Source organism: Rhinoraja longicauda, chromosome 10 (assembly GCF_053455715.1).
Source record: "Rhinoraja longicauda isolate Sanriku21f chromosome 10, sRhiLon1.1, whole genome shotgun sequence".
Taxonomy (NCBI): domain Eukaryota; kingdom Metazoa; phylum Chordata; class Chondrichthyes; order Rajiformes; family Arhynchobatidae; genus Rhinoraja; species Rhinoraja longicauda.
In genome coordinates this window covers 37955209-37982961 of record NC_135962.1, presented here as the reverse complement: position 1 = coordinate 37982961, position 27753 = coordinate 37955209, and the positions used below count along the sequence as shown (strand labels likewise).

Here is a 27753-nt window from a genome sequence, read left to right as displayed (position 1 = left end):
CCATTTGGTTATGCTTTTATTCATTTTGAAGACTGTATTCACAATACATCAAGTCCAAAAAAAGTATGATTAAATAAACATCAGTAACCATATGTCAACAAACACACTATCAAATTTCTACAGGTGCGTGATTCAGAGAATACTGACTGGTTGCATCACAGCCTGGTTCAGCAATTCAAACCCCCATGAACAGAAACGGCAGAGTAATGTGTCACGGGTACTGACTTCCTCACCATCGAAGGGATCTACAAGAGGGGCTGTTTCAAAAGACAGCCAATGTCATCAAAGACCCACACCACTCCGGCCATGCTCTCATCTCACTACTATCTTTGGGAAGAAGGTACAGGACCCTGAAAACCTTGACCACGAGGTGCAAGAATAGCTTCTTCCCAACAACCATCAGGTTCTTGCACACGACACAGCACTAACCTCAGCAAGATAGACGAAAAGGGCTGGAGTAACTCAGTCGGTCAGGCAGCATCTCTGGAGAAAAAGACATTTCGGGTCAGGACCTTTCTAAAAGAGAAAGGTCGACCATACTGCCTGACCTGCTGAGTTACTCCAGTACTTTGTGTTTATCTTTGGTATAATCAGCATTTGCAGTTCCTTTCTTCTATAATCAGCAACTCTAATGTTCCATGGACACTTTGTGCATTACAGACTTTGGTTTTTGGCACTATTATGTTTACCTAGTATTATGGTTAGCAATTTATTGCATTATTGATTATTATATATTTATCGGTGTGTTATTGCATTAATCGACTTGTTAAACTGCAATAAGCAAGAATTTCATTATTCCGTTGTCAGTACATATGACAATTAAGCACCCTTACATCATGATAATATGTTATATCGGGCAGGATACTTTTCGAAGTAATGCAAATCCTTGTTTTCAATATAACTTCTAACTGGATCTTATCATCAGTGTCACATTCAGTCATTCATAGCCTTGCAACCAATTGTGGAATTTATTTTGAATCCAAGAGCATATGAACTAGTACCACGTTTCATTGTTTTATTCCTCAGAGTTTTATGAATTGTTTAGAAAAAAAATTGATTTTGTGTTGCAACACATGACAAGCATAGAAAAAACTGTAGATGTATGGAACCGGAGACAAAAACAGCAAATGCTGGAAATACTCAGCAGACCAGGCAATGAGAAACCGAGTTAATGCTATTGACTGTTCATCCAAAAAATGTAGTCCAACCTGCTGAGTATTTCCACCATTTTGTTTCTATGTTTTCTTTACAGTGGAGTTGGAGTATTGTGTTCAGTTTTGGTCACACTGCTAAAGGAAATTTGTCAGTAAGCTCGAAAGAGTGTAGAGAGGATTTACCAAGATGTTGCCAGGACTCAAGAACCCGAGCTATAGGAAGAGGTTGGGCAGTTTAGGACTCTATTCCTTAGAGTGCAGGAGGATGATGGATGATAGGGTAAATGCAGAGTCTTTTACTCAGAGTAAGGAAAATCAAGGATCAGGGGACATAGGTTAAGGTGAGAGGGAAAGATTTAATTGGAACATGAGGGGCAACTTTTTCACACAGAGGGTGGTGGATATATGGAATGAGCTGCCAGCGGAAGTAGTTGAGGTAGGTACAATAACAACATTTAGAAGACATTTGGACAGGTACATGGATAGGAAAGGTTTAGAGGGATATGGGCCATACACGGGCAAAAGGGACTAGCTTTGACGGGGCACTTTGGTCAGCCGATATGTGTTGGGCCAAAGGGCTGTTTCAATGCTGTATGACTCTATGGTGCCTTTGAAGTCTGTAATTATTAATATGAAATAGAAATGCAGATATCAATACGATCATTTTTTACTTCAGCGTTTAACAAATAATTGTCCACACACAAAAAGTACTATTAGTCAGTTGCAAGCATAAAAATTTAAATTATTAATAAATATGACTGGTGTACTAAAGGGTAAAATTGCAACGTTTTGTAAATGGTTCAATGTGATTTCATTTGCTGTGACTTAGAATTGGTGAGAATGTCATTAATCCCATTTTGCCAACGTACTGCATATTTGAACTGAGCTCCAAGTTTTCATTCACAGCTGAACTCTAATTCGACAGAAATATAATTTTAAGTTTCACAATACACAGTAAACAAACTTGAGCACAGCTGCTGGGAAATGAGGGGGTGAAATAATAAGCATAGCCTATTAAAATTCAAACCAATCAGGAGATGAGAGCAAGAAAGTTTATACTTTAATTAAATCTCTGCAACCTTGGAAGTGCAAGGTTTATTTTGAATGCTATTTGATCTCTCTCTTTATACTAATTTTGCACAGTATTTCCTAATGTTAAATCAGCAAACAGTGTAAATAAACTGAAATGCTGGAGGAATAAAAGCAGCTACATGAGCTATATATATAGAAAGAAAAAACAAACGTTCTGAGTCAGCAACCCTTCCTCACATAGTGGAGAGTTCACCCTTTAAAAAGACATGGGTGGGGGGGGGGAGTGGGATGTATTGATATTAGTTTATTAATTCACAAAATGCTGGAGTAACTCAGCAGGTCAGGCAGCATCTCAGGAGAGAAGGAATGGGTGACGTTTCAGGTCGAGACCCTTCTTCAGACTGATGTCAGGGGGCGGGACAAAGGAAGGATATAGGTGGAGACAGGAAGATAGAGGGAGATCTGGGAAGGAGGAGGGGAAGAGAGGGACAGAAGAACTATCTAAAGTTGGAGAAGTCGATGTTCATACCACTGGGCTGGAAGCTGCCCAGGCGAAATTATGAGGTGCTGTTCCTCCAATTTCCGGTGGGCACTGGAGGAGGCCCATGACAGAAAGGTCAGACTGGGAATGGGATCTCGTGCGGTTGCAGGGGAAAGTACCCGGGGATGGGGTGGTTTGGGTAGGAAGGGACGAGTGGACCAGGGAGTTACGGAGGTGTGGAATTCTCTGCCTCAGAAGGCAGTGGAGGCCAGTTCGTTGGATGCTTTCAAGAGAGAGCTGGATAGAGCTCTTAAGGATAGCGCAGTGAGGGGGTATGGGGAGAATGCAGGAACGGGGTACTGATTGAGAGTGATCAGCCATGATCGCATTGAATGGCGGTGCTGGCTCGAAGGGCTGAATGGCCTACTCCTGCACCTATTGTCTATTGTCTATTGGAACGGTCACTGCGGAACGCAGAGAGGGGAGGGGATGGGAAGATATGGCCGGTGGTGGGGTCCGAGATACAAGTATTTGTTTGTGTGCTATCCTGTCAAATCATATTGTACATGAGTACAATCAAGCCATATGCAAGTACAACAGGTAATGCAAGGGGAAAAATACCAGAGGGCACAACATAATGTTATAATGTAATAGCATTACAGTGAAAGTGCAGATTTTTTAAAGTGCAAGGTCCACAACGAGGTAAGTAGAAAGATTGGGACAACAAGCTAGTGCATGGAACAACAGTGCAGGAGTTTGATAACAGCATGGAGGAAGCTATTCCTAAATCTAGTCGTATGTGTTTTCAAGCAATAGTAAACTTTTGCCCAAGAACTCTTAACAAACTTCTACAGATGCACCATAGAGCTTGGTTTTGAAACCGCTGAGCACAAGACAGCGAGAAATTGCAGAGTTGTGGATGTACCCCAGTCCATCACACAGACCAGGCTTCCCACACCCCACCTCTACCATTGATTTTATCAACACTTTATGCTGCCTCAGGAAAGCAGCCAACATAATCAAGGATCTTTTTCACCCTGGTCATTCCCTCTTCTTATATCCCATGTGGAACTTCCTTATTCTTCTGAGGAAGTGGAGGCGTTCATGTATTTTCATGGCTGCGGCTTCAATGTGGTTGGTTCAGAATAAATTGTTGGGGATATTTATGCCTAGGAACTGACACTGTTAACCATCTCCAGTTTGGCACCATTGAATTTGACTGGTGCATGTACACACAAAGGCTATATGGAAATGGATTAGGGCAAATCAGGTAATGGCAAGACATTTTTAAGTGTCGTCAGAGTGTCAGGAGCCTGAGAACCATGAACTCTAACTTCTTCCCAAAGCTCTTGAACATGGCACAACACTTAGGCACAGCCCAACCTCCGCAACAATCTACTATTGACTTGTTTTATTTGCCGTATGGACTTTGGTTTTTTGCACAACTATGGTCTGATTACTTGAAGAGGTATTTCCTTTCATGTCTCAGTTTAGTTTAGTTTGGAGATACAGCAGGGAAACAGGCCCAACGGGCCACTGAGTCCATGCTGGCCTTCGATCACCCATTCTCACTAGTTCTATGTTATCCCACTTTTGCAACCAGTCCCTGCACACTCTGGACAATTTACAGAGGGCAATTAACCTGCCAATCTGCATTTCTTAGGCATTTGGGAGGAGAACGGAGCACCCAGAGGAAATTCACGAGGTCACGGGGAGAACTTGCAAACTCCACACAAACACAGCACCCGAGGTCAGGATTGAACCCAGGTCTCTCCTCTGTGAGGCATTACTTGGATTATTTATTATTAATTTACTGTAATATAGATTCTTGTACATTTATCTGTGTGTTTTTGCTTCAATGGGCTGTAAAATTGAAACAGTTAAGAATTGCATTATTCTGTTCCCTGTGCATATAACAATGAAACGCTTGTGTCAATACTCACACTTATCACCTGACCTGCTTTAACCTACCACCATATGGTCTTTTGTCTTGCACCTTGCTCTGACTCTAAACTGTACACTCTCCACTTTCCCTTCCAGTTCACGAAGGTCACTGACCCAAAATGTTGACTAGTTCTCTTTCTGCAGATGCTATTTAACTGCCTGAGTTCTTCCAGCATTTCTGTGTCTGTTTCAGATTCCAACACCTGCAGTATTATTTGTCTTCCAATACACGCACATATGCTGCAAAAGGATATCTGAATTGTTTAACATTAAGGAAATAACATTATCCTGAATGGAAATGACCGGAGTTTCTCTGCATGGTTTATACTAAACCGTTTTGCAGGTTTAACTCAAGTTTATCATGCAATGTCTTCTTGTAGCGATCTACATGCTTTGCCATGTTATATTATCTGTCAGACAGGAAGAACAATGATGCTGGATAATGCCCTGAGATACGAGGTAAAGTCTTCTTTCTTATCAGAGTTCACTGTGAACCTTCTGCTGCGTCTTGCTGTCCTGAGCTGTAGGTCTGTTCAGCATCTCAGGCAAAGTCTCTCTTTCAGGCTCAGCAGCAGATTCTATGCGATCCTTCGCCTCGTCGACATCGCTCGTCACCTCTGCTTCGTCTTCCCCCTCACTGGCAGCATCCCGCTTTGCAGAGTTGGGTGTCCTCTGCTTTGCAAATCCAGGACTTACAACATCCATCATGGCCAGGAAGTCATAAGCAGTTTGTGGGGGTGTCCACTTCTTATCCTGCAGCACATCTGAAAAGGCAAATTCATAAAAACACCTTCAAACTGGTTCCTGATAATAATCACATAGCTCAGCTTGGACTTTCCTGGTCATAGTTCTTTTACATTTTTACTGAGCCTGCAAAGTGATCTTTCAACAGAAAAGGGAATGGTGTGTGAGGAATGGTTGAGGAATTTCAATGAAATCAATAATTCAAAACTTGGGTTGTTCTGGCTGGGAAGCCACCCACAGCCCAAATGTAACGTCTCTATTCAGAAGGATCAAGTACGCAGGAAGGGGAGGGGGGGGAGAGAGAGAGGGGGGGAGAGAGGGGGGGAGAGAGGGGGGGAGAGAGGGGGGGAGAGAGGGGGGGAGAGAGGGGGGGAGAGAGGGGGGGAGAGAGGGGGGGAGAGAGGGGGGGAGAGAGGGGGGGAGAGAGGGGGGGAGAGAGGGGGGGAGAGAGGGGGGGAGAGAGGGGGGGAGAGAGGGGGGAGAGAGCGCAGAAACAGGCCCTTCGGCCCACGCCGACCAGCGATCCCCACACTAACACCATCCTATACATCCACTAGGGTCAATTTTTACATTTACCAAGCCAATTAACCTACAAACCTGCACGTCTTTGGAGTGTGGGAGGAAACCGAAGATCTCAGAGAAAACCCACGCAGGTCACGGGGAGAACGTACAAACTCCGTACAGACAGCACCCATAGTCGGGATCGAACCCGGGTCTCCGACGCTGCATTCGCTGTAAATCAGCAACTCTAACGCTGCGCGTATTGAATTGAATAAATTTTATTAGCCAAGTATGTACACATACAAGGAATTTGCCTTGGTGCTTTGCTCACAAGTAACAACACGACATACAGTAAACAATTAAGAATAAAACATAAAACATTAAAACATTAAGAATAAAACATTATAGTTTAAACATGTGAAGAATGAAATAAAATACCAGAGCAAAAGGAGGCTACATACTTTTGGATGTTGAGTAGAGCTACTGCTCGTGGAAAAAAAGCTGTTTTTATGTTTGGCTGTGGCGGCTTTGACAGTCCGGACTTATATCCTATTACGTGGACTTATTGCAATCAACTAAGTTAAGAGAGGTAGATACTACTGTTCTGCAGAATGAATAACTATAAATATATTTAGTTATCCAAGATTGACTATACAGTGAAAATGAATAATTGCAGTGTTTTTTAAATGTTTGCATTTCCACTTTCTTTGTACAGGCTGGATATGGAGTGAAAACAAAACCCTTCAAATGCCTGCCAGATTTAATTGATCACTTTAAGAAACCTGGCAAAGGTCTGGTGACACGTTTACTTTATCCTCTAGAAATGAACAAAGCTAAGAACGAGGACAAAGATAACATTTATGAAAGTATGATTAAATGTGGGGGGAGAGAGGGGGGGGAGAGAGGGGGGGAGAGAGGGGGGAGAGAGGGGGGAGAGAGGGGGGAGAGAGGGGGGAGAGAGGGGGGAGAGAGGGGGGGAGAGAGGGGGGAAGAGAGGGGGAAGAGAGGGGGGAGAGAGGGGGGAGAGAGGGGGGAGAGAGGGGGGAGAGAGGGGGGAGAGAGGGGGGAGAGAGGGGGGAGAGAGGGGGGAGAGAGGGGAGAGGGGGGAGAGGGGAGGGAGGGGGATCATTTATTAGCATTAACATTTGACGAAAATATCCATTGTGAAATATAATTCTTGATATCAGGTTATTTCTCCACAAGCAAATCTATTACACAACAGCTGTTTAGACAATAGACAATAGGTGCAGGAGTAGGCCATTCAGCCCTTCGAGCCAGCCCTTCGAGCCAGCACCATTCAATGTGATCATGGCTGATCATTCTCAATCAGTACCCCGTTCCTGCCTTCTCCCCGTACCCCCTGACTCCGCTATCCTTATGAGCTCTATCTAGCTCTCTCTTGAATGCATTCAGAGAATTGGCCTCCACTGCCTTCTGAGGCAGAGAATTCCACAGATTCACAACTCTCTGACTGTAAAGGTTTTTCCTCATCTCCATTCTAAATGGCCTACCCCTTATTCTTAAACTGTGGCCCCTTGTTCTGGACTCCCCCAACATTGGGAACATGTTTCCTGCCTCTAACGTGTCCAACATATAAGATTAATAATCTTATATGTTTCGATAAGATCCCCTCTCATCCTTCTAAATTCCAGTGTATACAAGCCTAGTCGCTCCAGTCTTTCAACATATGACAGTCCCGCCATTCCGGGAATTAACCTAGTAAACATACGCTGTTTATTGCAAGTGAATGTTTTTGAGACCTGCCAAACACAATCAGCGATGAGAATGTGCTGTAGCAGGCATTATAAATAGTCCTTCATCAGCCTATTGTGCAAGAAACAGCAGTCAGACACATTAAGCACCATTAACACAAGTGAAAAATGATCTTATCTTCTGGTTTTATTTTACCTACAAACTCATTTATAAAATTGGTTTCTGTGACATTCAAGTCTTCATTAATTTTCGATACATTAAAGCAGAAGATTTAAGAGCCATGCAGCATGAAACTAGCCCTTCGGCTCAACTCTCCCAAGCCAACCAGGATACCCAATCCAAGCTAGTCCCTTGTCCGGCTCATAGAAAGATTTATCCAAACCCGAGGCTTAATTTCTTTTTCACACAGGATGGTGGGTATATGGAACGAGCTGCCAGAGGAAGTAGTTGAGGATTGTACAGTAATGACGTTTATAAGACGTTTGGACAGGTAAATGGATTGGAAACTTTCAGTAAGATGTGGGCCAAACGTAGGCAAATGGGACAAGCCTGGATGGGGCATCTTGGTCGGCATGGACGAGTTGCGCCAAGGGGATGTTTCTGTGTTGAGACTCTATGGCAGCATTTAGCAGATATACATCATTGTGAGTCATGGAAGTACAATGAGAATGAAATGAAATTGTTCAGATGAATTAGTTGCTAATCTTAAATGGCAGGGAGGTTTGTTTGATGGATTTATTCAAACCTATTGAGATTATAAATTATACAGATCACAAGAATGAACCAATAAACTCATGACATTAGAATGTCCTGCAACTCCTTGTATCATCTCATGCTCTTAAATTACAATTTAAAAAATAGCAGAGACACAAAATCAAAACAATTTGCACTTACATAAACTCAGCGTTATAACTATTCCAGTATTTGACAGTGGTTTAAATAACACACAAGCGAGTGTGGGAAAGAATGTCTATGCCTCAGTTGTCAATGTGAAATTCCAGTTATTTTAAGGACTCGTTAATTCCCCACCTCCAGCCTACTGTTAACATTTTTATTCCAGCCTTCCTTGTAAAAGGACAGAGTATTTATTTCCTTTCTGTAGAAAGTACTAAATCACCGTTTGGAAGTTTAGAAAAGTATTTTACAGCTTGTTAGGCATTTTGGGAAGTGAAGCAAATCTAAGCTGTTCTTGCTCAGTTTTTCTTCAAATGTCAGCATATATTTACCATTCAATTGCAAAACCTATGATGCAATTTCACTGAACTTTGGGACTTTCCATGGTTACCACTTTATAAAAGCCTCAAAATAAAGTTTCGCATCAGAAGTGTTATAGGAGACAGAGATAAACATCAATGCAAGTGTGGGATTACCTTCAAACACTACAAAACAATGCCTTCAGCGTCACAATTGCACATCACATGAGTGGTATTAAACAGCATTTAACACCAAGCTATTTAAGGATACGTAATGACAGATAATCAAAAGGTAGGGTAAAGAGAGAGGGTTTTAATACATTTCTGAAAAGAGGAATGAGCTTAAGGCATTGGCATCCAGAGACACCTGCCAAAGGTGGCTTGATTAAAAGTGAGGTTCATCAAGAGGTCAGAGTAGGAAGAGTGCCGATATTTCAGAAGGTCCGGGTGGAAGACATTTCAAAGATAAGGAGGGGCAAGGTTAAAATAGGATTTGAAATAAGGATCAGAATATTAAAGCTGCTTCTTAACCGGAAGCTAATGCGGAAACTGGGGTCAAGAGTGAATATAATTTAATTAAATGTAGGAGGCGGTAAGGAGATCTGATAACCGTAAACAAATATCTTGTGAGGTAATGAGTAGGAGACGTCAACCAGGAGTGTGTGGAACCAATCATAGTGGAGATAACAAAGGCCAAGCAAAGTGCGTCTGTTCTGGGGGAAAGGGACTTCCCAGTAATGTGGTCTGAAGGGCATCTCAGAATCAGGTGTGACACTAAAGCTACAAACAACATGACTCAAATAAATGCTAAAATGGGGGTTGAGGCCAATGTCAAGGGGTGGACTGTGCTGGAATTGAATTGCGTATACTAATGCAAACTTGAGGTGAGAGGGGCAAAGTTTAAAGGAGATGAACGGAGTAAGTTTTTTAACAAAGAGCGTGATGAGCACCAGTAACTTGCCACCAGCAGTGGTGGTGGAGGAAGATATGATAGTGGCATTTAAGTTGGTTTTAGATAGACACATGGATATGCAGGGAATGGATGGATCTGGATCATGTGTGGGCATTAAGGGTCAGTTTATCTTGGCATTATGTTTGACATAGATATTGTGGGTCTTGCGGCCTGTCCTTGGTCAGTACTTTTCATGTTTGCGTTCTATCAAGCAAGCAGTCCTCTTAGAGTCTAGTGGAAGAGTCCGTGAGATGCAATTGAATATCATCAATATACACTGGGTTTTCAAGGCTTTCATAACAATCAAAAACATTGAAAAATACTAGAGAATATAGTGTCAAGGTGAGAGGGGCTAAGATTAAGGAGATGTCTAGGGCAAGTGTTTTTTTAATATATATATACAGAGGGTGGTGAGTGCTTGGAACGAGCTGCCAGAGGTTGTGGTGGAGAAAGATACGATAGAGGCATTTATAAGGCTTTTAGGTAGCCACATGGATATGCAAAAATGGAGGGATATGGATCATGTGAAGGCAGATGAGATTAGTTTATTTTGGTATTATGGTCCGGGACAGATATCGTGGGCCAAAGGAGCTGTTCCTTTGCTGTACTGTTTTATGTTCTAAATTTGCAACTCACTTCTGTGAATCCCAAATGTTGCTAGGTCAATTGTTGAAATTAAAATCAAAACTTGAGAAATCTCATTTCAAGGTCTTATGGTAAAAATGCATAACTTTATGTAGGTTGTAGATCAGTTTCAATTAATGACAGAAAACATTGCCTACTTCTATTTCTATTTTCCCAGGAATTCTTTTGGCACAGAGTTGAGGGAAATATTCTATAATTATTTCATAGCATCCTTTTTGAAGAAAAAAGGGGCTCATAAAAGTTTTTAAATGTTTATGTTCTATATGGGACAGGCTGCAAAAGTTGGCCTGACTTGGAGGAGTGTCGTACATCTTGTCATCATCATCATCATATATATACAGCCGGAAACAGGCCATTCGGCCCACCAAGTCCGTGCCGCCCAGTGATCCCCGTACATTAACACTATCCTACACCCACTAGGGACAATTTTTACATTTACCCAGCCAATTAACCTACATACCTGTCGACCAGCATGCTAGTCTCAGTGACCGTGAGAATTGTTATTCCTCCATCCTTCACCAGCCATATACCCTCTCCAATGATGGTATTTTTGATTAGTACAGGTGTCAGAGGTTATGGGGAGGAGGCAGGAGAATGGGGTTAAAAGGGAGAGATAGATCAGCCATGATTGAGTGGCGCAGTAGACTTGATGGCCCGGAATGGTCCAATTCTACTTTCACATGACCTCATACCATGTCTATTGAACCATAACAGAAGCTGGCAAAAAATAGCAACATCCAGAATGTTGGTGTCTTGGCCTTGTGCCTGGCCTTCTCTCACCTCCCTGTGAGAGTTGCGCATGGAACAAACAGGAGAGCTGAAAATATGCATCCACATGGACCTATTATGTATTGTAAAGGAAGATAAAGACACTGCTGTTAACTTCATTTCTTTGACAATCTCCATTTTACTTACTGTTGGGTTGCTCCAGTCCCATCTGCACCTTCTTTAACCAGGAAAGCACATTCACTCTTGAAATAACCTGATCTTCTGGAAATGCAAACACGCGGCTTCCAGAGTTCAGTTGCACTAAGATAAGCGCTGGTAGCTGAGGGAGGTAGTTCAAGTATATTTGAAGGATCTCTTTTCCAACTTGTGTCTTTCGCCTTGGTGGTATAAAAATATAGAAATATTGTTATAAAAATTGTTATAGATATAAAAATATTGTGGATAAAATTACTTGACCACAACACAATGAAGTACACTATAGTGAAACATACTCAACTACTAGAGTGAAATGTATTCAACTGCAATCAAATGTACTATTAAATACTAGAAGGCATAGCTTTAAAGTGAAAGGGGCAAAGTTTAAAGGAGATGTGCGGGGCAAGTTTTTTTGCTCAGAAGATCGTGAATGCCTGCCCCTCTTTGCCAGGGTGGTGGTGGAGGCAGCTATGATAGCGGCATTAAAGAGAATTTTGTATTAGTATTTGGAAATGCAGGGAATAAAGGAATATGGTTTATGTGCAGGTAGATAAGAGATGTTCTTGGCATCATGTTTGGCATAAACATAGTGGGCTGATGGGCCATGTCCTGTGCTGCGCTATTCTACAGTGCCCTCCATAATGTTTGGGACAAAGACCCATCATTTATTAATTTGCCTCTGTACTCCACAATTTGAGATTTGTAACAGGAAAAAATTCACACGTGGTTCAAGTGTAAATTGTCAGATTTTAATAATTTTTATACATTTTGGTTTCACCATGTAGAAATTACAGCAGTGTTCATAAATAGTCCCCCCATTGCAGGGCGCCATAATGTTTGGGACACATGGCTTCACAGGCATTTGTTATTGCTCAGGTGTGTATAATTGCCTCCTTAATGCAGGTATAAGAGAGCACTCAGCACCTAGTCTTTCCTCCAGTCTTTCCATCACCTTTGGAAACTTTTATTGCTGTTTATCAACATGAGGACCAAAGTTGTGCCAATGAAAGTCAAAGAAGCCATTATGAGACTGAGAAACAAGAATAAAATTGTTAATAGACATCAGCCAAACCTTAGGCTCACCCAAATCAACTGTTTGGAACATCATTAAGAAGAAAGAGAATGAACAGCCAGCCAATGGGTTTTGAGGCATTTGTTTGAACTTGAGCAGATAGGATGTGCACCAGCACTGGTGAGCTTACTAATCGCAAAGCAACTGGCAGGCCAAGGAAGATCTCCACAGCTGATGACAGAAGAATTCTCTTGAAAATAAAGAAACCCCCCCGACAGTCTGGTCTGACAGATCAGAAACACTCTTCAGAAGTCAGGTGTGGATTTGTCAATGACCACTGTCCACAGAAGACTTCATGAACAGAAATACAGAGGCTACACTGCAAGATGCAAACCACTGGTTAGCTGCAAAAATAGGATGGCCGGGTTACAGTTTGCCAAGAAGTACTTAAAAGAGCAACCACAGTTCAGGAAAAAGGTCTTGTGGACAAATGAGACGAAGATTAACTTATATCAGAGTGATGGCAAGGGCAGAGTATGGAGGAGAGAAGGAACTGCCCAAGATTCAAAGCATGCCATCTCATCTGTGAAACCTGGTGGTGGGGTGTTATGACTTGGGCATGTATGGCTGCTGAAGGTACTGGCTCACTTATCTTCATTGATGATACATCTGCTGATGGAGTAGCATTATGAATTCTGAAGTGTTTACACATCTTATCTGCTCAAGTTCAAACAAATGCCTCAATCCTCATTGGCTGGCTGTTCACTATACAGCAAGGCAATGATCCCAAACATTCTGCTAAAGCAACAAAAAAGTTTTTCAAAACTAAAAAATGGTCAATTCTTGAGTGGCCAAGTCAATCACCCAATTTGAACCCAATTGAGGATACCTTTTATATGCTGAAGAGAAAATTACCATTAGCAAATTTGCAGATGATACAAAGCTGGGTGGTAGTATGAACTGTGAGGAAGATGCTATGAGGTTGCCGGGTGACTTGGACAGGTTGTGTGAGTGGGCGGATGCATGGCAGATGCAGTTTAATGTGGATAAGTGTGAGGTTATCCACTGGTGGTAAGAATAGGAAGGCAGAGTATTATCTGAATGGTGTCAAGTTAGGAACATGGGACGTACAATGAGATCTGGGTGTCCTAGTGCAGCAGTCACTGCAAGAAAGCCAATGGAATGTTGGCCTTCAAAACAAGAGGAGTTGAGTATAGGAGCAAAGAGGTCCTTCTGCAGTTGTACAGGGCCTTAATGAGACTGCACCTGGAGTACTGTGTGCAGTTTTGGTCTCCAAATTTGAGGAAGGATATTCTTGCTATTGAGGGTGTGCAGCGTAGGTTTACTAGGTTAATTCCAGGAATGGCGGGACTGTCATATGTTGAAAGACTGGAGCGACTAGGCTTGTATACACTGGAATTTAGAAGGATGAGAGGAGATCTTATCGAAACGTATAAGATTATTAAGGGGTTGGACACGTTAGAGGCAGGAAACATGTTCCCAATGTTGGGGGAGTCCAGAACAAGGGGCCACAGTTTAAGAATAAGGGGTAGACCATTTAGAATGGAGATGAGGAAAAACTTTTTCAGTCAGAGAGTTGTGAATCTGTGGAATTCTCTGCCTCAGAAGGCAGTGGAGGCCAATTCTCTGAATGCATTCAAGAGAGAGCTAGATAGAGCTCTTAAGGATAGCTGAGTCAGGGGGTATGGGGAGAAGGCAGGAACGGGATACTGATTGAGAATGATCAGCCATGATCACATTGAATGGCTCGAAGGACCGAATGGCCTCCTCCTGCACCTATTGTCTATTGTCTAAAACTGAAGGGGACTAGCCCCCAAAACAAGTAAAAGCTAAAGATGGCTGCAATACAGGCCTGGCAGAGCATCACTAGAGAAGACACCCAGGAACTGGCGATGTCCATGAATCGCAGACTTCAAGCAGACATTGCATGCAAAGGATATGCAACAAAATAATAAACATGACTACTTTCATTTACATGACATTGCTATGTCCCAAACATTATGGTGCCCTGAAATGGGGGGACTTTGTGTAAACACTGCTGTAATTTCTACATGGTGAAACCAAAATGTATAAAAAATGGACTTTATTAAAATCTGACCATGTGCACTTTAGCCACACGTGATTTTTTTCTATTACAAATCTCAAATTGTGAGGCAGATAAATAAATGATGGGTCTTGATCCCAAACATTATGGAGGGCACTGCATGTTCTATGAAAATATTGGATTTAATGAGGAACGATACAGGTTATATACTTGAAAACAACACAGATTAAATGATTTTTTAAATTATTATTTATGAAATAAGAGGAAGTGTTGCAATGAGATCTACCTGACTGCAGATGCCCCGGACAAGTCACACAACATTTAAATTAAATGCACCACTTCAAACCTTTGATTAACAAATAAGAAAACTGAACGAACAGAGCAGTTCAAACCAATATTTATATTTACCCTGACACTGTTATTTATTACCCTTTTTTCACTCTGAATGACTGATTTAATTATCGAACATGTACATTAAAATTTAATTGAACAATTTAAATAACAAACATAATGTATGAATTGGCTGTTTAAAAACAATTATCATACAAGATGGCAATTCAATAATATCTTCTATCTATCTATCTATCTATATCTATCTATCTATATAATACTAAAACTCTGCGGTCCAACATTCCGTATGTATGTATGTATATGTGTATGTACGGAAGATTACTTACAAACCCTACTCCTCCTAGACGGTACACCAAAGCGCTACGATTTTTGTACCGCCGTATTCACCATTAACCTGGGCAACTATTGTAAGTACTTTCGTTCAAATTGAAGCTACCTTTTTAAAGCTAGAGAGATATTAAAGTTTAAATTTTTCATTTCTAACCCTTTTCTTCAAGGGGCTACATTTGTTTCCAAAAGTTTCCAGAAAAGGATTTAGTTTTCAGCAAGGATTTAGTTTTCAGCTTGTGACGGCTACATTGTTTCGAAAAGCTTCCAAGAAGTCTTTTTTGTTATTGCAAGTCAAGTCAAGTCAAGTCAGTTTTATTTGTATAGCACATTTAAAAACAACCCACGTTGACCAAAGTACTGCACATCTGATTAGGAAAAAACAAACAAACATCTGATTAGGGAAAAAAAAAAAGAATGAAGGCTATAGTGGTCACTTGACATACACAGATCAGGAGGACGGGCCCAACGGGCACACTTGGAGAGTAAGAGTGGGGCTGGGGGAGGAGAGAATGGGGGGTGTGGGGACGGGCCCAACGGGCCCTCTTTTCCGGGCCCAACGGGCACACTTGGAGAGTAAGAGTGGGGCTGGGGGAGTGAGAATGGGGGGTGTGGGGACGGGCCCAACGGGCCCTCTTTTCTAGTATAATACTAAAACTCTGCGGTCCAACATTCCGTATGTATGTATGTATATGTGTATGTACGGAAGATTACTTACAAACCCTACTCCTCCTAGACGGTACACCAAAGCGCTACGATTTTTGTACCGCCGTATTCACCATTAACCTGGGCAACTATTGTAAGTACTTTCGTTCAAATTGAAGCTACCTTTTTAAAGCTAGAGAGATATTAAAGTTTAAATTTTTCATTTCTAACCCTTTTCTTCAAGGGGCTACATTTGTTTCCAAAAGTTTCCAGAAAAGGATTTAGTTTTCAGCAAGGATTTAGTTTTCAGCTTGTGACGGCTACATTGTTTCGAAAAGCTTCCAAGAAGTCTTTTTTGTTATTGCAAGTCAAGTCAAGTCAAGTCAAGTCAAGTCAAGTCAGTTTTATTTGTATAGCACATTTAAAAACAACCCACGTTGACCAAAGTACTGCACATCTGAATAGGAAAAAACAAACAAACATCTGATTAGGGAAAAAAAAAAAGAATGAAGGCTATAGTGGTCACTTGACATACACAGATCAGGAGGACGGGCCCAACGGGCACACTTGGAGAGTAAGAGTGGGGCTGGGGGAGGAGAGAATGGGGGGTGTGGGGACGGGCCCAACGGGCCCTCTTTTCCGGGCCCAACGGGCACACTTGGAGAGTAAGAGTGGGGCTGGGGGAGTGAGAATGGGGGGTGTGGGGACGGGCCCAACGGGCCCTCTTTTCTAGTAAAACATTAAAAATCAATGGGAACACATTGTTGATTTATGATCGCAATCTGGCATTGATTGCATTTCCATTTGTGGATGTTTGTGCTTCATTTGATTGAAGAAAATAACAATGAAGGTGAAGGTAGTCTTATTGAAGATAAAATAAATATATTAGCTCTGCCCAAACTCCCTAAATTAAGAAGCTGATATCCTTCTGTCTTTACTCATTGAATTAATTAACAATAAAGGGGATATAAATATGAAATACAAGATTTTCATTGTTCACTCTGTGGCATAGTTCCCCTTTGCTCATTTTCACAACTATCATTTAGAACAATAATCATTCCAATTCCAAGTCCATGTTTGGCGTGAGATGGATAAAGACTTGCTCCAAGAAGGTTTATAAAATTGTTTTGACATCTGCTCCGTGGAACATGATAACAACAGTGGATAGGGTTGGGAGTTCCTTCCATAGAATAAATAAAGCATTGAATGACTGGGTTTTGTGAAGGTGTTGTGTTGGTTCATCAAATAAGGTAAGCTGTAATGACCTGAAATCAAGATTGAAAGCAATGGAAAGGAAACCAGGTCAGAGGGTGACTAAAGTTGTAAAAGAACCTGAAAATTCAGTGCTTGCATCCATACCCTGCTGGGATACGCCACATTTTGGGAGCTCACGGTAGCATGGAGGAGGCACAGTGGTGCGACTAGTAGAGCTCAGCGCCAGAGATCCAGGTTCAATCTTGACCTTGGGTGCTGTCGGTGTGGAGTTTGCATGTTCTCCCTGTGACCGCGTGGAGTTCCCCTGGGTGCTCTAGCTTCCTCCTTCATGCCAAAGACATGCGGGTTTGTAGGTTAATTAGTCGCTGTAAATTGCTCCTTATGTGCAGGTTTAGTTTAGTTTATTATTGTCACGTGTAGCGTGGTACAGTGAAAAGCTTTTGTAGATGTGACAATACTAAACTAAACCTGCACACAAGGGGCAATTTACAGCGGTGATTTAAACCCGCATGTCTTTGGGATGAAGGAGGAAACCGGAGCAGTCAAGGAAAGTTCATGTGGTCATAGGGGGAACATGTAAACTCCACACAGACAGCACCCTGGGATCAAACCTGGGACTGTGGCATTGAGATGAGGAGTAGAATCTAGGGGAAGTTGATGAGAATATGGAGAGAATAAAGTTATATTAGATCAATATAAATGGGTGCTTCAACTTCTCCAACTTCAGATAGCTCCTCTGTCCCTCCCTTCCCCTCCTCCTTCCCAGATCTCCCTCTATCTTCCTGTCTCCACCTATATCCTTCCTTTGTCCCACCCCCGACATCAGTCTGAAGAAGGGTCTCGACCCGAAACGTCACCCATTCCTTCTCTTCCGAGATGCTGCCTGACCTGCTGAGTTACTCCAGCATTTTGTGAATAAATGGGTGCTTGATGGTCAGAGTTGACTCGGGAGGCCCAAAGGCCTGTTTCCGTTCAGTGTCTCTCTATATTAGAACAAAATAACTTCACGTGAAATTTGTCTTTTATGAAGCTATCGTTGTTGTTCGAGCACAACTGAATTAAACCTTCGGCTTACAGGCAAAATTACAGCAATTGCAACTGTTAATACATTTTGCAATGAAGAGAAAACAGTTCCATAACTAAACAAAAACAGATCCTATATTCTAGTATCACTGTCAAAAGAACCATGATTGATTTTTCTCTCAATTTATTAAAAAACTTAGCAGGAATCAATGCCGGTGCCAATCTTGTCAATTTACCACAAAATAAATAATAACTCACAGATCAATCCAGCACGTGATATAAATCTGCATACTTAATTTGGTAAACTCTGCAAGTTCCTCTTTGGTTTTCATAGTTATGCCGTCATCATTATCGACAAATAGAATGAGCAATGGTTTCAGTGGTTGGAAGTAGAAGGGGAGATTTTCCACTGTGAGTTCAGGCTAATATTAAAAGAATAGCAGCCTTTAGATTATCAAGTTGCAAAGAATCAGTATCGGTAAGAACAGTCATAAAACAAAGCATCATGCATTATACCATTAATAATAATGTAATATACCATTACTTTTCCGTTTCCCAATGTCGATGGCAAATATGCTTTATACACTTAAATATATATTATCAGAGCACAAATAAGTAGCCCATTGAACATATACGTTTATTAATCATTCAATAGATTACAATAAATCCTCATTATAATGGAACATGGGTGGGCGGGGGGGGGGGGGGGGATGGTATCCATTATTGTCAATCGTCTGCGATAACCAAGTAAGAGATTATCGAGTAATAGAGTATCATTGTATAAGTGGTAGAAATAAACAATTGCAGATGCTGGTTAATACACAAAAAGACACAAAGTGCTGCAATAACTCAACAGGTCAGGCAGCATCTCTGCTGAACATGGATAAGTGATGTTTTGGGTCAAGACCCTTCTTCAGGCTCACGGTCTGGAACGGGGCTTGGAATCAAGGAGAGTTTACAGCCCCATCTACTGGTGGCTGGAGGAGAGGCGAGGATTAGTAGAGTCTTTACGTAGTCATTAAGTGGTGGTGCGGCCGTGGGTGGCGTCGGCAGGCAGGCCTGTCGCTGAAGGTCGGTCCATTATAATTGAAATCCATTACAAACAGGTCCATAATAACAAGGGCTTACTGTAGATTTCAATTCCCTCTGTTCAACGGTGGACAGGAAAGGTTTAGTGGGATATGAACCAAATGTGGGCAGGTGGGACTAGCATAGATGGGGCATCTTGGTCGGCATGGGCAAGTAGGGTCAAAGGGTTGTTTCTGTACTGTATGACTCCATAACAGTTAATTAGAGGAGGTAGGGTTTTAAGTCAACTGTAATTTGACTGCCAAATTCACTGGGATTGACATATGTAGATTACTGGCACTAGAGTGCGAGCAAACTCAAGAATTAAAGCATTTTACAAGTGCATATATGAGCATATAATCAGTAGAACAGAAAATAAATTACAATGAGAAATAAAGAAATTGTTTGGTAAATAAAGAAACATTTGTTAAATTAAGCATCTTTCTTTGCCTTATTACTGCAAAGGTAAACACTTTCCTTGTCTTTTGGCAAGAATTCCTTAATCAGACAATATGACAAAAACAGAGACACAAGGTACTCCAGCTGTTGAAATTTTGAGCAAAAACACAAAGTGCTGGAAGACGTCAGTGGTTCAGGCAGCGTTTGCAGACGGAATGGACAGGCGACGTTTGGGGTCAGGACTCTTTTGCAGATTCAGACGTGCGAAGAAGGCTCCTCAAAGATCATCTGTCTATTCAATCCCCAGATGCTGTCTGACCCACTGTATTCATCTTAAACCTTGAATTTTGTTTAATATCACCAAAATAGTTTGTCTGATTATCCATTCATTGCTAATGTGGGAACATAATGTGCCAACTGGATGCTTCACTACATAACAATGACAGCACAACTCAGCACTTGGTCATCAGTTCACAAGTGTTAGGAGCATAATTAGGCCATTCAGCCCGTCAAGTCTACTCTGCCATTCAATCATAGCTGATCTACCTTTCATATCATATCATATCATATACATACAGCCGGAAACAGGCCTTTTCGGCCCTCCAAGTCCGTGCCGCCCAGTGATCCCCGCACACTAACACTATCCTACACCCACTAGGGACAATTTTTATTTTTTTTACATTTTACCCGCCAATTAACCTACATACCTGTACGTCTTTGGAGTGTGGGAGGAAACCGAAGATCTCGGAGAAAACCCACGCAGGTCACGGGGAGAACGTACAAACTCCTTACAGTGCAGCACCCGTAGTCAGGATCGAACCTGAGTCTCCGGCGCTGCATTCGCTGTAAAGCAGCAACTCTACCGCTGCGCTACTTTCCTTCTCAATCCCATTCTCCTGCCTTCTCCCCATAACCCCCGACACCCGTATTATTCAAGAATCTATCACAGGTAGATACAAAATGCTGGAGTAACTCAACGGGTCAGGCAGCATCTCGGTCGAGAAGGAATGGGTGACAAATCTATCAATCTCTGCCTTAAAAATATCCATTGACTTGGTCTCCACAGCCATCTTGTAAAACATTTGGAGACATGTCGAGGATGTAAATAGGAAAAACATAAATGCAGTTTATTGTTTTGCTGCAAAATGTAAGATTTACCAACGGAACCAAACGGATGTATTAAATTACATTTCAAACTAAACTATATAATCAGTTGAATAGTGACTATCATAGTGCTTACCAAGAACTCAGTTCACAAATATGTGTCACACTGAGAATAAGGAAAATACCGGAATATATATTAACCTGTTCAAATGTTAACTTTCACCAATACTTACAAACGCTTCCAACATGGAACTTCTGATTGCAGATACAATAACGTCAGTGTTAGATTCCTCAAGCGGAACACCTAGGTGAGACTTTTCTTGCTTGGCAAACACAAGAGCTGGTGGTGCCACACCAAACCGCTGGGAGCTGGATGAAAATCCAACAATTAAAGTCAAGAATTAAGATAATGTACCATTTAGTGAACAAATGCAGTTTTTGAAAGGACTATTTTTTAAACTAGAACCACCATTTTGTTTTCTGGAAGATTTCATGTTGCATTTTATATTTGCAATAAAGGTGCATTAATGTAATAATCTGCCTACAGATTTATTCATATATATAATTTGCACATTTCATCCCATTTTGATCACTATATTTTACAAAACTCATTCAGACGCATAACACAATGAATTGTTAGCTAATGAACATAAATATGTTATTTGACTTAGTTGGAAGAGAATCTTTAAAATCATTCTTTGTGAAATATGCCATATGCTGCAGGCAAATTATTGGCCACAATTTCAAGAGTTAAGAGCGTTTAATTGCAAACTGCATCAGCAATGGAACAATGTGAATTCTTACTTACTGCAACTTTACAGGCTCATACATGCAATAACACAAAGATAAAAAAATATACTAATGCAACAAATAATAACCTTGATACTAGGTGGTCATAATAGAGCAAAACTGAAGTGCATAGTGCAACCAAAGACACAGTCCATAGAAGATGTGTGTCTTGGGTGCACTATGTTTCAGATAAGTGTTAGTAAAAACAGATAGCCTTGTATACTGATTTTAGAAATATTGATTTTAATACATGCAGGACATACAATAATGTACAGGCTATAGCACAATTTAACATGGTTCTGATCGGCTTGGCCAGGGAGCAAACACAACATGGGTTCACTGGAACAAGAGCTAGATTGCATTCCAATGTCCCATTACTGCCAGGCAAAAATAACACAGAGCTCTAACCCGGCATCTCTGCTGTGAACTACACTGTGCTTTCCTTGGCCACATCCTGCCCCGAATGTTACCGCATCACTTTCTCTGTCTGCCAAAAATACCAGCTATGGAATAACAAACCGATTCCAGATAGATTTTGACACTATCTAATCCCCTGAGTGCTGCCTCCCAGGACTTCTGCGCCAAGGTAAGACTAAGGCCAGGGATTAGTAAAAGGCAAGATATGTGAAAGTAATCAAATGAAATAAATACAAAATATTACTTCAACGCTATTCAATCTAGTTCAATTTCAGTGAATACATTTAAAACCACACAAAGTAATCTTAAGGCACACATCAGGTAGTTACATCTTCAACAATAACTGTTTTGTCTATTTTTTCAGGCTGGGTACCAAATACTAACAATTCATGGGTCAAGGTGTGTGAGAAAAATGAGTTTTAAAAGACATCTTTGTTACTGATTTTTCAGTGATAGACAACTTGAAGGGAACAGTTTCCGTTGTTCTATCTTCAAAGTTTATAGTTTCATTACGCAGATAAGTTAACAAAATACCAACCTATAATGGCAAATACAAAATATACTCTAGGATATTTTGTTTGCTTTGACCCTTTATCTATTACTCCTCAGAGATTAGGGGATCGGAATATGGCAGCTGAACTGGTCCATTGCCTCCCAGATACTGATGTCCTGATTTTCAATAATTAATTTTTGATTGCTTTCATCCTTTATCAATTTTTATTCAAATTTATATTAAAACAGCCCAATCCTTGGGTCAGAGGGTAAAAACGTGGCCTTGGCATGTGATAATTGATCGAGAAAACACAATTCAAAGCATGTAACAACCACACTTTTAATAATAATAATAATAATGCATTTTATTTATATAGCGCTTTTCATATACTCAAAGACGCTTTACAGAGATTTAGAGAACATAGGGAAATGAATAGATAAATAAGTAAATAAGTAAACGAACAGAGAAAGGAGACAGAAGGTGAGGTGACCTTCAGTGGTTGAAGGCAGTACTGAACGGGTGAGACTTCAGCGATGTTTTGAATGTGGTGAGTGTGGAGGAGTCTCTAACGGTTTGGGGTAGTGAGTTCCATAGGGTGGGAGCAGCGATGGAGAAAGCCCTGTCCCCCCAGGATCTGAGTTTGGTCCGAATGTGGGGGGATAGTAGATTTGCAGCAGCAGAGCGGAGGGTGCAGGTGGGAGTGTGCCTGTGGAGGAGGTCGGTCAGGTAGGATGGGGCCAGGTTATGGAGGGCTTTGTAGGTTATGAGGAGGATTTTGTACTGGATTCTCTGGGGGATGGGGAGCCAGTGGAGTTTGTAAAGGACGGGGGTGATATGGTCACGGATCGGGGTGTGGGTGAGTAGACGGGCAGCGGAGTTTTGAATGTATTGAAGTTTACTGATGATTTTTGAGGGTGCGCCATAGAGGAGGCTGTTGCAGTAGTCCAGACGGGAGGTGATGAAGGCGTGGATGAGGGTTTCTGCAGCTGTGGAGGAGAGGGATGGACGGAGACGGCATGGAAACAGGCCCTTCAACCCACCAGGTCCACAGTGACCATCGATCACCCGTTCACACTATTTCCACATTATCCCGCTTTTCCATCCACTCCCTAAATACTAGGGGCAATTTACAGAGGCCAATTACAAACCCGCACGTTCTTCGGATGTGGAAGGAAACCGGAGCGCCCAGTGGAAACCCACGTGGTCACAGGGAGAAAGTGCCAACTCCACACTATCAGCACCCAAGGTCAGGATCGAATCCGGGTCTTTGGAGCTGTGAAGCAGCAACTCAACCAGCTGCGCCATTGTGGTGTCACCACTTGAAGTCAGACCAGGGTTCATTGAACAGAAATTTCATGAAAAAACATATTTTGTTTTGCACATTACCTTGGACTATATATTTGCACATTTTTTTAGCCTGGAAATCCAATTAAACAGCAGTTTTTTTCAATGCTGATCAATTGAAAATACAATTTGTAAATAATGAAATATGATAAAGATCATTCCCAGGTCATTTTGGAAATGTTCTGTTCCCTTCAGTTTATGAATCAGATTCAATTTCAGCATCCGAATGCATCAAATGACCACATCACATCCCAGTACAATTGACCTTTTGCTGTTCAGCACCAGACTGGGACCACACTAAGTTTCATACATACCTTCTGTCCTTCCTTCCATTACCCCACCTCCCATCCAGAAACCTCACACTCCCGACTAGTCAGACTCCCAGATCCTGATCCTGGGGTTAGAAGGGAGATGACTGAATGAATGGCGGAGTAGACTTGATGGGCCGAATGGCCTAATTCTGCTCCTATCACATGACCTGATGTTCCTATCCTCCAACAAAGGCCCCACACTTGAACCCCCAGCCCTTCCCTGATCATTGACCAAATCCACTATTTTGACTGCTGGAACCCTTCACGTTGCTCATCCTAACGTAACCCTTTCCTCCCAATGACCCCACCCCTAATTGCTGACACACTTACAATACAATACAATATATCAGACAGTCGACAGCTTTACCTATCTGGGCAGTACACTCTCGTGAGTGGTGAATATTGACGCTGAGGTCAACAACAGGATTGCCAAGGCCAGCGCTGTCCTTGGGCGACTCCATGAGAATGTTTGGGAGTGGAGAGGACTCAGCCTTACCACCAAGCTGAAGGTCTGCCGTGCAGTGGTACTCACCACTCTTCTCTATGCCAGTGAGACCTGGGCTGTCTACAGCAGACATGCCAAACAGCTCAACCACTTTCACTTGAGCTGCCTACACAGACTCCTTCACATCAGGTGGCAGGACAAAATTCCCGACACAGAGGTCTTGGAACGGGCCGGAATCCCCAGCGTCCACACCCTCCTACGGAAAGCCCAAGCCAGATGGGCAGGCCATGTCATCAGAATGCCCGAGAGTCGACTGCCAAAACAGCTTCTGTATGGAGAACTGTGTCAGGGCAAGCGCTCAGTAGGACAGAAGAAACGGTTTAAGGACTGCCTCAAAGTGTCCCTCACAGACTTGGACATCAACCTCAGCACTTGGGAGTTTCTTGCTCTGGACCGTCCAACCTGGCGTAGCAAGCTCACCACAGGAGCCCGTGCAGCAGAGAACAGACGCACTGCAGAGGCCCAGAGGAAACGCACCGCGCGCAAGGCCCGGGCTACCTCCACTTCCACTGCAGCACCCATCTACTTGTGTCCTACGTGTGAGCGTGCCTTCCGGGCTCGGATTGGCCTCACCAGTCACTTCCGGACCCACAGTCACCAATCCTCCAACTGAAAGTGAAGTCATGGTCATCTTCGAACCCGAAGGACGAACAACAACAATTGCTGACACACTTACAATACAATACAATATATCTTTATTGTCATTGTACAGGGGTACAACGAGATTGGGAATGCGACTTCCATTTGATGCAATAAATTAATTAGCTAATCAACAGGAATTTAGACAGCCCAGAGAAACAAAATTTGGAACAGTTAAAACAGTATAAAGTGCAAATAGGTCTGTGCCGGGTCGATGTGTGACATGACCATCTGAAGGAGACAGTTCATGGGAAGCGCACTCAGCCGGACCGGTTCAGAGCAGCTATAGCCCTGGGGATGAAGCTGTTCCTAAGTCTGGAGGTGCAGGCGTAGAAGGCCTTGTAACGTCTTCCGGATGGTAGAAGTTCGAACAGACTATTGCAATGGTGTGAGGAGTCTTTATGAATGCTGGTGGCTTTGCTGAGGCATCGTGTATTATAGATGCCCTCCAAGGCTGGAAGCTGCATCCCGATAACCTTCTGAGCTCTGTAGACTACCCGCTGAAGAGCTCTCCTCTTCGCCTCCCGTGCAGCTGAGATACCACACAGAGATGCCATGCGTTAGGATGCTCTCTGTGGTGCAGCGGTAGAAGGTCGTCAGCAGCTGTTGGGGCAGACCAGACTTTTTCAGTGTTCTCAGGAAAAATAGTCGTTGCTGTGCCTTCTTGACCAGCGCAGTGGTGTTTGTGGACCATGTGAGGTCCTCCGAAATGTGTGTGCCCAGAAACCTGAAGCTGGTCACTTTCTCCACACTATCCTCGTTGATAAAGATCGGGGTGTATTCCCCATTATGTGACCTCCTGAAGTTGATGATCAGCTCCTTGGTCTTAGAGGTGTTTAGGGACAGGTTGTTATCTGAGCACCAGTCCGCCAGGTTCTGCACCTCCGCTCTGTAGTGTGTTTCATCACCGATGGTGATCAGCCCGATCACCGTTGTGTCGACTGCAAACTTAACAATGGTGTTGGTGGTGAATGCAGGAACACAGTCGTGTGTGAAGAGGAAGTAGAGCATGGGGCACAATACACAGCCCTGTAGTGTGCCGGTACTCAGGGTGATAGTGGAGGACAGGTGCGGGCCCAGTCTCACTGCCTGCGGTCGCTCCGTCAGGAAATTCAGGATCCAGTCGCACAACGACGAGCTGAGGCCTAGCTGGTGGAGTTTGGTGTTGAGCTTGGTGGGGATGACCGTGTTGAAGGCAGAGCTTTAGGCTATGAATAGCATCCTCGCGCACGTGCCCTGTCTCTCCAGGTGAGTCAGGACTGTGTGAAGAGCCAGAGAGATGGCGTCCTCTGTGGATCTGTTTGCCCTGTATGCAAATTGATGCGAGTCCAGTGAGGCAGGGTTTAGTACTTCATACTAATCTTCCTATGACCAACCAAACCCCAGTAAGTCCTTTCACTGATTTCCTCTCTTAGTCTTAACCCCACTATTTTGCCCAGACCCATGCACGTATATGCAAGAAAAGTATCAATAAATATAACACTGAACAAAGTACAAAGGCACAAGAGAATTGAGATAATGATCAGCCATCATTTGAGTGAATGATGGAAGAGGACGTGAATGGTCTACAGCTACTTCATGGGTAGCTAGAAATGTTTAAATAAAGCTCCTCCAGATTTTATTTAATTGTCCAGTTAAGAGTGATACACCCTTCTTTTGTACTCAATGAACATTGAAAATTTTGCACCCTCTCCAAAGCCTTCAAGTCATTCCTGTAATGTGATAGCCAGAACACAATACTTCAAATGTGGTTTAAGCAAAGTTTCATACACCTGCAATGTGGCTTACCAACGTTTATACTTAATACTCCAACAGTCGAAAGCAAGTTGGCAATAATATCTTCTTTACCACTCCATGTACTTGTGTTGTCATTTTCATCTTTGTTTTTTAATTCAAACCCACTTACAGCAAAGAACACAACCATTTACCTGTACCGATGATTGCTGTGCTCTTGTGTTCATGTTCTGTTATTCGTGTACAAGGTTACTCTAAGTTCCTCTGAACCTCAATGCCTTTCATTCCCTCATCATTAATAAAGCACTCTGTCTTTCTTTTTTTTAACCCATGTAGATGTTTTCACATTTCTCCACATTGTCCACCTGTCATGTTTTTGCTCATTTACTTAGCCTGTCTATATTCTCCTGAAATCTCTCTGCCATCTTCCTCACAAGCCATATTGACGTCCTACTTTGTATCATCTGCAAACATGATATATTACACAAGGTCCCCTTTTAATTATAGACGCTGCAGAGAAACAGGCCCTCTGGCCCACCGAGTTCTATCGCTGAGCCACTGTGCCACCCCAGCTTGTCCTGTCATTGTAAAACCTCATGGGCTTCCACGTCTCATTTGACTAAACCATCAATTCCTTGGCTGAAACAGAACTGAGAGGAAAGTTCTGCATCACTTTCTTGGCCAATCCTGATCTAGATCAAACATCAAAAAAAAGAACAAGGAGCAAACGTTGCTCCCAAAAACGATGAAATGCCATCATTAATAAACCATACAATATAAAGCCTTTCTTCTCAACCACTGCACTGGTTGGCAACTGTGGAGAAGAAACACAGCAGCACCTGCATGCAACTTGCAAGGTTACACGAACCTCGGCTCTTATATACATAAAATTAACAATTTCTCACATATATTCATGTTTCCTGAGAGATTTTGCAAAATAAAATGTGTTGTAGAATGGCAAACTGTTGGGTTTAATAAGCCAGATACCTTAATGCATACACCCAGGAACATTTGACATTTTAAATGGTT

General features: G+C 42.3%; 1 protein-coding gene across 3 annotated transcripts in view; it reads right to left on the bottom strand.

Moving 5' to 3' along the window:
* Positions 1–17: 17 nt before the first annotated feature.
* txndc16 (thioredoxin domain containing 16) overlaps positions 18–27753 on the bottom strand; it is an 87203-nt gene continuing 59467 nt past the window's right edge. For 2 of the 3 annotated variants that reach the window (XM_078406689.1, XM_078406691.1), the window contains 4 exons: positions 20726–20861; positions 18180–18343; positions 11275–11465; positions 18–5375 (listed from right to left, as the gene is read on the bottom strand). In XM_078406689.1, coding sequence (XP_078262815.1) covers positions 5089–5375; positions 11275–11465; positions 18180–18343; positions 20726–20861 — 778 coding nt within the window. In that variant the 3' untranslated portion in view covers positions 18–5088. The remainder of the gene's footprint in view (positions 5376–11274; positions 11466–18179; positions 18344–20725; positions 20862–27753) is intronic. The other variant, XM_078406690.1, reaches the window with a different exon arrangement.